At 38.0% G+C, this 15,483-nt stretch overlaps 1 protein-coding gene and 1 pseudogene across 2 annotated transcripts in view; one reads left to right on the top strand and one right to left on the bottom strand.

Moving 5' to 3' along the window:
- The window catches only part of Dcc (DCC netrin 1 receptor), a 1,165,274-nt gene that overhangs the window by 337,271 nt on the left and 812,520 nt on the right, over nucleotides 1-15,483 (bottom strand). For both annotated transcript variants that reach the window (XM_060377064.1, XM_060377065.1), the window contains exon 8: nucleotides 13,649-13,805. In XM_060377064.1, coding sequence (XP_060233047.1) covers nucleotides 13,649-13,805 — 157 coding nt within the window. The remainder of the gene's footprint in view (nucleotides 1-13,648; nucleotides 13,806-15,483) is intronic.
- Nucleotides 8,162-8,265, top strand: LOC132652597 (U2 spliceosomal RNA; annotated as a pseudogene).

Below are 15,483 nucleotides of genomic sequence, written 5' to 3'. Positions count from 1 at the left end.
GTTTTCCTGCTCAGATGCCATAGCCATCTGCACACTGTAGATCACTAACTAACTTTTCTGTCCCAGACTTTTCTGAAGTACAGATTACTATCTTCAGAGACAATCTTTATATTTATATTTCTACTATGATGTGGTAAAGCTATTCCAAATACATCATGTTTAAATTGAATTTCACTTTAATATTTGTGAACATGGACATTTCCAGCCTTCTAGTCTAAAGGGACTACACAGAGCTTCAGCATTTTGAGTTACTCCAGGGAATTAGTCATGGTATTCCCAGCAAGCAGGAAGTGCAAGATAGAGAAGGATGTCAAGTATGAGCCTTAGATCATGCTTGCTGCATGCCTGATAGCATCCATGCAGCTGACCTCTGGCCTAATCTCCTCTTTCTCACCACAGCCATTCTTGTAGGTCAAAATCTAGCCTATATCAGAATCATTTTTAGTTGGACAGTCCTGCAAAGATGTCCAGAGGACCCGTGTTTTCTCTACTATTTCTTATACAGTGCTGGATGAATCTCTGAGCATGTGCTGAATAAATGAACGATGGGTTATTTACATATAGCTTCTATAAATGGCTTGATTTGGTTTTCAGTATAGTTTCCATCCCCTGGAGGAAAGAAACCTTCATTCTCTCAGTCAATGTCCTGGGAATATTTTCTGTTAAAGTTGGCTGTTTTATAATGTTACGATGAAGCAGAAGCTCTGAGAGGAGGGCTTACTTCCCCAACTTTATGCCTGGGGTCACTGCAGTGCTTTGGACTGAGTCATGTCCTCTTTCCATCACAATACACTCCCTTCATGGATAACAAGCTTCCTCAGCTGCTGAATCCTCAACTCTGAAGAGCAGGGGAAGAATATGTAAACACCATGTATGGAAATGTAAAGCACAGTGAATTCTAAAATAAATCCTCCACGTCAATCATAAAGTCCTTGTCCCTAATCCTTGGAAGTAAGTACGGATTTCTGAGGCAGAGCAGAGTCATATAAAACACCAGTGCTGCATGATGGCGACCTGGTCCAGGCTTTGTTCTACTGCAAAATAGCAAGTGACCTTGAACACATCAGGGGTGTCTGGGAGCCTTCCATGCTTCATTTGCACAATGAAGATACCAGCCCTTATCTACCTACCTCACAGGGCTACTGTGAGGATTAAATTGAATGATGCCCATAGAAGTGTTTTAATTCTCGCCTCTGAATGCCTACTGTACTTTACAGGTAGCTTTTTAAAAGGAAATATCTCTTGTTTCGTGCATATAGCAAAGGGATCACCTTACATTTAAATCCCGGTTCTACTATTTACTACTGGCGAAGCTCCTTAGGCACCATTTCTCAGTCTTTCTGAGCATGCTCCTCTATAAAATGAAAATTATCATAACTACATTATCTGAGGATCAAGTGGAATAATGCTTATGAAAGCAATAAATTCCACTCTAAGTAAGCGTCAGGAAATGTCCCTGTATTTCATATATTTTAATTTTTGAACCCACACAATGATTTATGTACAATGCTAGTTAACAAGAACATTTTTTTTTGCCATGGGCAAAGAACTAATGTTTCAGGTACTTTTATAAGCTTCATAAATATTCATCCCAACATTACATACCAAATATTGTTGTCAAAACACAAAAGGAAGCAAAATCACAAATTTTATATGCTTAATCTTGATTGTCAACTTCATTGGATTAGGAGAGCGTTAGAGAATTACTAAGACAATGATCTGAATGTGTCTGTGGATGTGTTCCCAGAAATAGCATGTGGAACAGTAATCTGAAGAACTATGGTAGAACTGTCAAAAGGTAAAGTCCAAGGTAGAATAAAAGCAGCACGTGTTGCAAGTACATTCTTCTACTGTGAGTGAGTCTAATGCTGATGTTGCTATTCATAGACATCAGACTTCACCTTCTTCAATCTTTCAAGGTACACTCACACTGGACACCCTGTGGAGCTTTGGTAACAGGCTAGGATTAAGCAGCCACTGCTGTCTGGGTTTCTCAATGTGCAAGCAACCATGATAAGATTTCTAGCCTATAACAAGTCAACATAATAAACACACCCAGTATTAATTCCATGTCTCTAGATATCCAGACTAACAACCTCTCAGTTCTAAGTCAAGATTCAAAATTTTGTGGTTCAGTTCTGTAACTCCTGCTATATTTTGACTGTACTGTGAAAGACTCCACAGGAACTGCCAGGCAATTAAATGAACATTATAATGTTTTTTACATAAACAGAAAATATGCTAACATCTTAAACCTGTGGCAAATGAATACACAAATCAAATTTTCCATTGAGTTAGAAAATTTCTCTCAGATAAACATAGAGAGGAAATGTATGTCATTGTTCTACCAATTATCACTATTTGCAGATGATATGATAATATACGTGAGTGACCCTAAAAACTCTACCAGGGAACTCCTACAGCTGATAAACACCTTCAGCAAAGTGGCCAGATACAAAATTAACTCAAAAAATCAGTAGTCCTCCTGTATACAAAAGACAAAAGAGCTGAGAAAGAAATTAGGGAAACAACACCCTTCACAATAGCCACAAATGACATAAGGTACCTCGGAGTAACCCTAACCAAGGAAGTCAAAGACTTGTTTGAAAAAAATTTCAAGTCTCTGAAGAAAGAATTAGAAGAAGATATCAGAAGATGGAAAGCTCTCCCATGCTCATGGCTTGGCAGGATTAACATAGTAAAAATGGCCATCTCACCAAAAGCAATCTACAGATTCAATGCAATTCCCATCAAATTACCAACACAATTCTTTACAGACCTGGAAAGAAAATTTCTCAACTTCATATGGAATAACAAAAAAACCCAGAATTGCTAAAACAATCCTCTACAATAAAAGATCTTCTGGAGGTATCTCCATCCCTGATCTTAAGTTGTACTATAGAGCAACAGTTTTAAAAACTGCATGGTACTGGCATAGAAACAGAATGATGAATCAATGGAACCAAACAGAGGACCAAGAAATAAACCCACACACTTATGGACACCTGATCTTTGACAAAGACGCCAAAACCATACAATGGAAAAAAGATAGCATCTCCAACAAATGATGCTGGTCCAACTGGATGTCTACATGTAGAAAAATGAAAATAGATCCATACTTATCACCCTGCACAAAACTGAAGTCCAAGTGAATCAAAGACCTCAACATAAAACCAGACACATTAAATCAGCTAGAAAAAAAAGTGGGGAATGCCCTAGAACTCATTGGTAAAGGAGAAAACTTCCTGAACAGAACACCAACAGCACAGGCTCTAAGAGCAACAATCAATAAATGGGACCTCATGAAACTGAAAAGCTTCTGCAAAGCAAAGGACACCATCATCAAAACAAAGTGACTGCCTACAGATTGGGAAAGAATCTTCACCAACCCTTTATCTGACAGAGGACTCATATCTAGTATATATAAAGAACTAAAGAAGCTGAAAAGCAGCAAACCAAGTAATCCACTTAAAAAATGGGGAACAGAGCTAAACAGAGAATTCTCTGTAGAGGAATATAGAATGGCAGAGAAGCACTTAAAGAAATGCTCAACCTCTTTAGCCATTAGGGAAATGCAAATCAAAACAACCCTGAGATTTCACCTTATACCCATGAGAATGGCCAAGATGAAAAACTCAAGTGACAACACATGCTGGAGAGGTTGTGGAGAAAGGGGAACCCTTCTCCACTGCTGGTGGGAATGTAAACTTGTACAACCACTCTGGAAATCAATCTGGCACTTTCTCAGACAACTAGGAATAGCGCTTCCCCATGATCTAGCCATACCACTCCTTGGCATATATCCAAAAGAGGCTCAAGTACACAAAAAGGACATTTGCTCAACCATGTTTGTAGCAGCTTTATTTGTAATAGCCAGAAGCTGGAAACAACCCAGATGCCCCTCAACTGAAGAATGGATGCAGAAATTGTGATACATCTATACAATGGAATATTACACAGCAATGAAAAATAAAAAATCATGAAATTTGCAGGCAAATGGTGGGACCTGGAAAGGATCATCCTGAGTGAGTTGCCCAGAAGCAAAAAGACACACATGGTATATACTCACTCATACAGACATACAACATAGGACAAACCCACTAAAATCTGTGCATCTAAAGAAACTAAGCAAGAGAGAGGACCCTAACTAAAACAGTGAATCCCCATCCTGAAAGGCAAAGAGGATGGACATCAGAAGAAGAAGAAAACAACCTAGGAACCTTCTACAGAGGGCTTCTGAAAGCCAGAAGAAGAAAACAGGAAACAAACTCAGAACCTGCCACAGAGGGCCTTTGAAAGTCTCTGCCCTACAGACTATCAAAGCAGATGCTGAGCCTGATGGCCAACTGTTGGGCAGAGTGAATGGAATTTTATGTAAGAAGTGGGAAATAGTAAGAGCTGGAGAGGACAGGGTCTCCACAAGGAGAGTAACAGAACAAGAAAATTTGAACACAGGGAACTTCCCAGAGACTCATACTCCAACCAAGTACCATGCATGGAGATAACCTAGAACCCCTACACAGATGTAGCCCATGGCAGCTCAGTCTCCAAGTGGGTTACATAGTAATGTGAAGAGGGACTGCCTCTGACATAAACTGATTGGCCTGCTCTTTGATCACCTCCCCCTGAGGGGGGAGCAGCCTTACCAGGCCACAGTAGAGGACAATGCAGCCACTTTTGATGAGAACTGATAGACTACGATTAGAAAGGAGAGGAGAACCTCCCCTATCAGTGGACTTGGGGAGTGGCATGCATGCAGAAAGGGGAGGGAGGGTGGGATCGGCAGGGGAGGAGGGAGGGGCTTATGGGGGGATACAAAATGAATAAAGTGTAATAAAAATTTTAAAATATATATATATAAAAGAAAAAAAAGCTAACTTCTTTTTCATCTCTTTACTACAGAAGAAACTGGGTGAGGATATCTGATTTGAACTTAGCCTTGCATTAAAATCTGACCCATTTGCTAGATACATAAAAGAAATGTATGCTTCTAACCTTATGTGTGGAATTTTTTCTCATAGACAATATTAATGATCCCCTGAACACAAGATGCTTATTCTGCAATCTGGTGTAGTAAGTGCTCAGTAAATGCTTGTTATTATTATTGAGGCCAACTCTATGGCTTGGACATTGGAACTACTCCCTTGCCCTGAACGTTTACATAAAAGAAAGATAGGTTATGACCTCAAAGGTCACTTCTAGTTCTGGTGATTTCTTGATACCAGTGGATATCTGGGAAGTATTATTTTTTTCTTCTGAAATCTGACTTTTAGACTTTTCAATGTTTGATGTTCTCTGAATTATAAGATGAAAGCACCTTGAGGAGCAGGATAACAAAACAGTTAAATATGGCACTTGTATTACTGATCCTATTAACCAGTCAGACAGAGTAATGACAGTGTTAGTCAGAGTAATTTGTCTGAAAGAGTTGTTGCTCATCAGCCCCTAAAGTTAAATCATCTACCTTTAAAAACATTATTGTGTTAAGGAACCAAAGAAACCTGCAAACGCAAACAAATAGCACAGCTAATTCCCCAGAGACATATGGCATGTACTCCCTGCAGTGAGAAGCTAGAACATATAAAATGAATGGCAATGTTGATATCATTTCAGTATCAATTTATTTTTCTCAATTAAGAAAGTTTTCATTGAACAGCAGTCAGCATTTTCATCTTTCACAAAACCTTGATAGAGATTAGGACAAACTCTATCAAGAATATGACATGTTTATTTAATTATCTACTCAGGGTGGAGTTCATTTTAATGAACACTGGGAAATCTCCAAGGATGCAGAAAAAAAAAAAAAAAATATATATATATATATATATATATTGTGTGACACAAAGCAACAAATGCTCTACTGCTAATTGAATCACACAAAAAGAAGATATAAAAGAGAAATTAGTGAATTGAAGAATTCTGAGTTGGAAGACAGTGGAGTAGTTGAAGTTTTAGTTAGGGCTTTTAACTTGAAAGCATAGCTAGTGTTTATATGCCTTAGTTATTGCTCTAGTTCTTAAGAACAGTCCAGCAATCGATAGAGATAAAAACAAACAAAACCCCTCAGAGGAAGCCTTTGTTCTAGTGGGGAAAAGAGGCTGAATAAAAATATTAATAAGTATAATAGAGAGTAGTCAAGGCATGCAGGCGCACTGGCAGTTCCAGCTATGTGAGCTGGCTCTTGCAGACTATTTTCTTTCTTGATTTTAAAACAGCAACAACAAAAGAGTTCTGTGGGATAAATTTTGGGGTCACTTATGTATACTACCATATCGTTTGTCAATTAGCAATGCTTTGACTACTCCCTTTCCAGTTTGTTTCCCCTTGATCTCCTTTAGTTGTCTATTTGCTCTAGCTAGGACTTGAAGAGATACGGAGAGAGTGGGCAGCCTTGTCTTGTTCCTGATTTCAGTGAAATTGCTTTAAATTTCTCTCTGTTTAGTTTAGTGTTTGCTATAGGCTTGCTGTATATTGCCTTTATTGTATTTAGGTATGTGCCTTCTATTTCTGATCTCTCCAAGAGTTTTAACAGATGTAGCCGATGGACAGCTCTGTCTTCATGTGAGTCTCCTATAAAGGGGAGCAGGGGTTGTCTCTGACATGGACTCTGTGGTCTGATTTGATCACTTTCCACTGGTGTAGCTGTCTCACTTGGCCACAGGGAAAGAGGATGCATTCTGTCCTGATGTGACTTTATGTGGTGGGGTGGGTTGATTAGAGGAGAAGCTCCCTTTCTAAGTAAGGGAGGAGGATTGGGGGAAATAGAAGAGGAGGAGAGGAGGGAGGAGGATATGATTGGGATGTGAAGTGAATAAATTAATTAACTAATTAAAAATAAATAAAACAAAAGGAACTATTTGTTTCTTAAATTCAGAGTACATTTCTATTGTAGAACAAAGACTTGATTGAGAATTAATTAGAGGTACAGTATAAACAAAAAAAAGAAAATTTGAGATTTGCCCCAAAGACTTTGGTATAATTGGAAAGAAAAATAAATAAATAAATATAGTTTTCTTGAGTTGGACAGAACCTCTGGAATTATAAGGATTTAATTGAGAATTTTAGAGATAAAAGAAAATATGTATTAAGTTTTGTTCAAAAATTCTTTTTTTTAATTTATTTATATTTTATATTAATCACAGGTTATTTACTTTTGTTCAAATATTCTAATGATTGATTTCAAGTGAGAAAATAAATAGGAGTCTAGATCACACATTAAATTTAAAACCAGAAAGAGAGAAAGAGAGAGAGAGAAAGAGAGTTTTAGGATATTAACAGGTCTTAAACACTTCTAATTAAAATAAGAAGTAAATGAACTGATCAGCTAAGAATGGGTCCTGGGGCAATTCAACCTTTAAAAGATAGGGAAGTCAGGAGTAAAGAGTACAAAAGACCGTGCAAGGATGACTACAGAAGGAGTGCAGCATAGGCAGGGTGAGACACACACACACAAATGAAAATAGAGGGGTGAGAAAGGAGATAATCAAACGAGGCAAAACTGGCTGATGGTCTGCCGATGTGAGGAACAAAACATTCATATTCAACTTAGCAACCTCCAGGTCATTGGTGAACACTGCTAAAGGAGGAGCTGCAGCAAAACACAAGGAACAAGCCCATGATTAGACAGCCGTGAGACACTGGAGTGAAGTTAAGCAACCGAGTAAACACTTATGAAAGGGAACGGAGGTCTGTGTGTAGAAGACAGAGACGAAACGAACGTGGAATTCATCACAATGTAACTCTGGGCTTATGTATGATCATTGACATAAGAGAATATCTGGCACCTTTCTCTATTGCAAGAATTGAGAAAAACTAGTAAACAGTGTTAGGTTTGATCTAAGTGAAAAGCACAGGACATGCTGGGAAATTCTTTGATTACTTCAACATACATGCAGGATTTCCTCTTCCACCTCTCCTAGAAACCAGGTAGACCTCACCTCTCTATAACTAGGGATCCCCTTGCTCTTTCCTGAATCCCCTTTCAGATTTTTGGGTTTTTTTTGTTTTTTTTTTATTTTATTATTATTATTATTTTTTTATCAGCTACATTTTATTAACTCTGTATTGTATCCCAGCCATGTCCCAATCCCTCATTCCCTCCCAGTCCCTCCCTCCCTCCCTCATCTCCACCGTGCCCCTTTCCAAGTCCACTGATGGGGGGACCTCCTCCCCATTCATCTGACTAAGATCAAGTGTAGTATCTGTTCTTATCAGTTTAATATCTGATACATCCTCTACCCTTTCAGTTTTTTAAAGCCATCTCTAATTGTCTCTGCCAACCACCTGACCTTCGTGCTGAATCACACCCTACCTTGAAAACCACAACTGCCATCCTTTCCTAAGACCCCAAAAGACTAACAAAAAAAAAAAAAAGAGTAGAACACTCCTGAAGCAAAAACAAGACAAGATATCAGTACCCAGACTCATAATCATTCCAACCTCAGATGCCTAGACACAAGGGCAAAAACAATCAGTAACAGCCAAGGTATAATCCATGTTTACTTCTTCTGTCTTCATCATAACTAAAATTTGGAAGCTGCTACATCATTAAGAGATGAACAGATATGGAAAGTAAGGTATATTTGTACAAGGAAATATTGCTCAGCTGTGAAAAATGAAATTAAATTCACATGTGAGTGAATTGAGCTGGGGAAAAAGAAATCACAGAGTCAGAAAATTTGAACACAGGGGTCTTCCCAGAGGCTCATACTCCAAGTACCATGCATAGAGATAACCTAGAACCCCTGCACAGATGTGGCCCATGGCAGTTCAGTGTCCAAGTGGGTTACATAGTAATGTGAAGAGGGACTGCCTCTGACATAATCTGATTGGCCTGCTCTTTGATCACCTCCCCCTGAGGGGGGAGCAGCCTTACCAGGCCTCAGAAGATGACAATGCAGCCACTACTGATGAGATCTGATAGACTAAGATCACAAGGAAGGAGAGGGAACCTTCCCTATCAGTGGACTTGGGGAGGGGCATGGGTGAAGAAGGGGAGGGAGGGTGAGATCAGGAGGGGAGGAGGGAGGGGCTTATGGGGGGATACAAAGTGAATAAAGTGTAATTAATAAAATTAAATTAAATTAAAGAAAAAGAAATCACTGAGTAAGGTAGCCCAGATCCAAATGAAATACATAATGTATATTTTCTTATATGTTGTGGTGGTTTGAATAAGAATGGCCTCCATAGACTCATATATTTGAATGCCTGGTCCATAGGGAGTAGCACTATTTGAAAGGATTGGAGGAAGTATGTCATACTTGCTTGTTGGAGGAAGTATGTCACTAGGGTGGGCTTTACAATTTCAAAGGCCCATGCCAAGCCTAAAGTTTTGCAGTTATCAGCTGCTGTTGTGGGGCCTATCTACATTCTATCATGCTTCCTGCAATGAGGATAGTAAACTAAACCTCTAAAATAAGCCCCCAATTAAATGTTTTTTTTTTTCTTATACTAGTTGCCTTGGGCATAGTTTCTCTTCATAGCAATAGAACAGTGACTGAGACATACAAGCATTTTAGAATTTAAGCATTTGATAAGCATGTTACAATCCATTTAACCACACTGTAAGGGATTAGGTTACAGGAAAGGATCTTCAGAATTCTAATTCTAAGAAGTGGAATTGGAATATATGGTTATGGAGAGAATAGAAGTAACGTTGAACATGGTGATTAAATGGAGGCGTGGAAGTCTCCTAGAGTAGAAAGAAGCCTCTTAAAATATAATAGAGAGGAGAGAGATCTAAATGAATGAGCAAATAATGCAGGAGATAAGGCCTCTACAAAACATCTCTCACCACCAAATGAACCTCCAGTGTCCTGAATAGGTTACATCTAATGTGCTGTTCGCAAAAGAGGTTCATGGAAACCCCTAAACAACTCAGGCAATTGTCAAGGCTGTTGTTTGCTCTTCAGAAGCTGATGGTAAGGCCCCTTTGCTGAAGGCAATACTTAGATATCTCATTATTTATCTCTCTATATATGATGCTATATATACATATCATCAAGTTGGTGTCAAACTAGTCACCTCTACTGACTTTTGTTTATTTAATTGGAAGGTACTCTGTGTACTCCCAGAGGAGAAAAATGAACACCAACCATATTATAATCCTTTCAATCTACAGTGATGATCTGTCCCCATGATACACTGGTAAAACAGGCACAAATGTGGGAGTATCTAACCACTATCTGATTTGTTTTACAGACAACCCTGCGTGATAGAACCCATACATAACCCTGCTTGAGTGTCTTGGGAGACTAGATAAGCCATGTACCTATAAGAACATCAAATAATCTTGTTCTGCTAAGGACCGTAGCAATAAAATTACTCCTAGTGGCATTCTGCTATGCCCAGAAACCAGTGCTTTGCTTGGTCATCATCAGAGTAACTTTCTGCTAGACGAGATGGGAACTAATACAGAGACCCACAGCTGGAAATTGCCCTCCCAAACACAACAGGAATAATATACACATCAACTCACAAAGACTGTGGTAGCACATACAGGGACTTCACGGGTTCTAGTCAGATGATGTTCCAGTGCTAACAGGGGAAGTAGACAAGTGCTCCCACATCTAACCAAGAAGCTATCTCCACCTGGCAGCTGCTTCCCAAGGAAAGGCTAGTTTTCTTCAATGGAGTCTTACTGAATTTACAAATAGCATTTAAGGACAGGACCCTGCTGAGCAATAGATGGGCAGAACCAAATGAATTCTGGTACTTTTGTTTCATTTAAAAAAAAAAAAAAACGTATAGATCATTTTTTATAGAAATATCAGAAAAGACACAAGATACAGTTAAATATATGTCCAGCTAAGTAAGAGAAACATGAAAGTTTGTAGGCTTCAACTTCTGATTTTCCAGGAAATTATTGATTGTGAGTAAGAGAGGTTTGAAAGTGTTAAAAAGTCAATAGAGGAAAACCACTAACTGTCATTAAGAATATATGGGCTAGAGATGGAACTAACTATTCCATAACAGCGTGTAGTATTAATAAGTAACTCAAGATTCATAGATGCGAATTTAAAGTGACTAGAGCCAATAAAGCTGAAACTTTCCTCCTGCTATATTCAGCTGAGAGAATGTAAGTTTCAATGCAATGTTATATTTGCTCAAGTTTTTTAAAGTAATTTTTTAAAAAGAACATAGAAAGACAAACACATTGCACATATTGGTCCATGGAATTTTAGTTGTCTAAAAGTAGCAGGAGAGAATGTTGTAGAAGACATCCTGGGATATACGGTTTGTAGATCCCTGTGAAATCAAATGCTTGATGCAATAAAGGAGCTGGAAGTGTGGGGGGTTGGGAGGATCTGAGTCTAGAGTGAGTCTAGAGGGTGATATTAGAGATAGATATAGCAGAGATAGTACATGACAAGGTTTAGGGTGTCACTCTAGGAGGGAGGAATGAGGAGATCTTTAGCACAGATCTTCAGCTTGCAAGATAGGAAATGTTGACAGGAGAGGGCACGGTCAAATTGTGTTAAAAGCATGACTTGTGAATAGTTATGAAGATAAATGATTCACTCAAATTGTAACAGCAACAAAAGCAGCTTCTTCTTGCCTTACACTTACATCCCTTACTTCTTGTCTTCCTGCTTTCCTTTCATCCTCTTTCTGTTTCTCTCCCTCCCTTTATCTACTGAGAATTATTTTAGCCTCTATTACATATTGTCTCTGAGCTTGCTGTTTTCAGCCTTTTATTCTACCTGTGGGCAAGGACTAGTCGATGCAAATTCCCTCATTTATTTCTATTAGCAATCTTGGAAAGTAAATATTTTATATATTCTGAAGGGATATGTTATTTGTCTATCATTTATAAAAGTGAAATGCACAAAAGCCACATGTTTGATAAAAGTAGCACCATTTTAAAATCTAACCGTCTGACTGTGAGCACATGTTTTACACACTGTACACTTTATATTTTTAAAAATGTGCTTATATAAAGATGAGTGTAGACGTTTTCCAGTAAAAAAAAATAAATAAAACTTTTCAAGATTTTACTGTCCCTGTCTTTACATATTGTATTTAAATGTGTGACTGTTCACGTTTTAAACAGGGGAGTGAGTGGCACAAGCCACTCCTTTGAAAGATGATTGCATGCAGGGAGGAGACTATTAGAAGCTGCAGAACTCCTCCCAGAGACCAAGTGAATGGTGGAAGTGACCGGCAGAACTAAAGACGGCATGGATCACTTGGGTTGACCTGACAATGAGATGTGCTAAGAAGCATGGAGGAGAGATGTGTGACTTGGGATTTCTTTCTTGGAAAATAAAATAGAAGGTATTAGAATAAGTGAGGGAGAAAGAGAAAAAAAAAACTGTATTTGTAGAGACAGTGTGGTTTGGGAATGATGAAGCTAAAGGGTTTCTAGGAAACCCATATAAATGCATGTAAATAATTGGGCAAATTTATTGCCTCTAGTTTGCATAAATGCACACTCCAAGACCCAAATGCTCCTATCACATTATAAAGTTAAGGAGAAAATTGTTGCACAGGTAAGGCTAACACAGATGTCTGCCTCTTCAATCAGTGAGCAATTTTAGTAAACACAGGCTATGTGTAAATGTTTCCCTTTCATTTTAAAGTTGGGTCAAACTTTGAAGGAAAACTAACTTTGAAGAATATAGTTTAATTATTGCTAACAAACAGAAATACAAGCATTTGAGAAGAAGCATGAATAGAATTCTTCAGTCATCATTCTAACAATCACCTAACAATCAAAACAGGTGAGAGGGGAGGAGGAGGACCTCCCCTATCAGTGGACTAGGAGAAGAGGGAGGGAGAGCAGGATTGGGAGGGGATGAGGGAGGGACAGCTGGGATACAAAGTGAATAAATTGTAATTAAATAATTTTTTAAATGCTGGGGGGAAAAACGAATTCAAGCTCTTGAAGAAAAAAAAAAGAAAATGAAAAAAAAAAAATACTGTCCCGAGGGTCTTGGAATGTTCCTAAAGCTCCCATCTCATTGAAGCCCTATAGAGGAGAAGATATAACACCAGTAAATGAATCTCTGTTTATTTCCTAGAACTTACTCAAATCTCCTCAAAACTGAGAAGTCACTTTTCAAAACCATAACATGCTAAAATATTCTGAGGTTAAAACGCTTTGAAAAAACAAAAACTACAAACTATGAATTGCAGCTTTGAAAGCACAGTATACTCTTATCTAGCCAATTTTAATATCCGCCCCCCAAACTCTATTAAATAATACAGTATCTACTATGACCTTTATATGTTTGGTCTTAATTTAATCCTAACAGAAACCTTGTAAGGCAATTATTATTTCTTCTTTTAAAGGTCAGAAAAGTGGTTGCTTTCTTCAGATCATATGATGTCAGTGACTATTCACAGGGGCTCTTAATACTTTGTTCTCACAATAATCAGATAATCCTTTTTTTTCTGTATTAGTGTAAAAATCAAAGAAAATTGTATAGTTATTTGCTCCCTTGCCTTTTGTCAGGGATGTTGTGTAAGTGGTTTTGAAAGTTATCCTGTTTTGACAAAGCACACATATTCGTGTAGTATGGTTGAAGGACAGGGTAAGGAATTCAGACATTCTTCCTAGTCCTCCTCAGGTTCTCCCACTACCAGTTCCTCACATGAATATTGAAAGCGTTGGGGGAAGAAGCTGAAGGTTATTGATGGTACCTACCTGTTGTCACCCTCTCTGGAGAAAAAGACTGTGAAGGTTTGAATGTTCCCCTTTGCTTCTGCAGGTGGACGCCAGCTCAGACGGACAAAGCGACTAGAAACCAAGACAGGGACCACATCTCTGGGAGCAGAAGGGAGGATGCTGGAGCTTGGGATGGCTAAGGAAGAACAAGAGGAGACCATCAGAAGTGCTGGTGACACAAGTGAAAATCACACATGAAGCCAGAGCTGAACTCTAACATACACAGCGAAGAATATCAAACAAGTTCTAGTGAGCACTAAGAAAGGAAAATGTCTGAAGTGGAATCAAGGACATATTTGAATTCCTTAGCTTTTGAAGAAATAAATTATCAATGATGGATAGGATTGTACTGTATGATGTTTAGTTTCTATTATCCCTGGTATCCATGACAAAAAGAAAAACAATGCCAATGCAGGCACGGAGCAGGGGATGACACTGGACTGTGATAGGGTCTCTCCCTCCACTCTTGCAATGCCCAGCCCTGATATTGTGAAGTGTGTGTGTGTGTGTGTGTGTGTGTGTGTAAACACTAGATAGACCTTAATTTAGAAGTATGAATTCATTCAATGGTATTGAAGTATTATATTTTATGGGATCAGGTGATGAAATATTTTGGACAAGAGATATGTCAGCAACATAAATGCAGAACAAAATATGTAATTAATGATATTTCTCCGAATCCTTTCTGGAATAAAGGTAGTGGTTGAGTATGTCAACAAATAAATGAGTGAAAGAACAAATTCATGTGTCCATATTTGAAGTAAAACTTACAATTCAGAGTATAGATGTGATATTTATATACAAATTTAAATTAGTTACAATTTGGTCAAAGTGAATCAATTAGGTTTTTCAAGGGTTTGAAGCAGAGTAAGGAAAGGCCATGGTCTCAAGGAAATCTAAAAAATTCACTTGATTGTTTTGTTCATTATTTTTATCACTTTAGAAGATGTGATTATATATAATTATCATAAACAAGGAAGTCACCTGATGTCAGGCAAATACATGTTTTATTCTGTCAAAGAAAAGTTATAATTCTTTTAATTATTGATTTCCTAGGTGAAAGATGATTGACAACAGAAAAGACACAGAACAAATAATTGTACTCTAACTGACAAAGACTTCAGTAAGATTCTCACTTAATATTAATCTGATGAGACTCCAACATTCCACAGCACAAGCACAGATTTCTGTGTGAGCATAAATGCCACAGAAAACAAGAAGTGGTGATAAAAACCTTAATTCACTCAGAATATACCTACACTGCTTTTGATGCAACTTTGAAGCACCCTACTTATATAATTTTGAGGATGGAAAATAATTAAAAGCAACAAATTAAGAGATGACTAATATGAAACCAACTGATCAATACCTTCTCCTCTCCAGGATCAGGTGATAGCCACCCTGGTTACTTCTCTATGTACTCAACTTTACTGTATCCTAATCAGATGTGTGATTATATTATATTTTTCTCTCTGGGTCGGCCTTATTAGGATTTGGTTTTAAAATATATTGCATGGAACTGCACAGGAGTTTATAATAACGCATTCTATATTGTTAACTATGAAAGAGTGCATTTGAAATGTCACACTTCACAAATGATACAAGTAAAGTGGTAGACATGCAATTAGCATAGTGTCACTATGCCACAGTGTGCATGTATTAGGGTTACAACTCTTGTGATGAAAAACAAATAAACAAACAAGCAAAGTAAGATAGGGAGGAAAGGATTTGTTTGGCTTACATTTCTAAATCATTGTTCATTGTCAAAGGAAGTTAGAGAGAGCAGAAGCTCAAATAGAGCAGGAACCTGGAGG

Source organism: Meriones unguiculatus, chromosome 2 (assembly GCF_030254825.1).
Source record: "Meriones unguiculatus strain TT.TT164.6M chromosome 2, Bangor_MerUng_6.1, whole genome shotgun sequence".
Lineage (NCBI taxonomy): Eukaryota > Metazoa > Chordata > Mammalia > Rodentia > Muridae > Meriones > Meriones unguiculatus.
The sequence above is the reverse complement of the archived record's forward strand: the minus strand, read 5'-3'. Positions and strand labels throughout refer to the sequence as shown.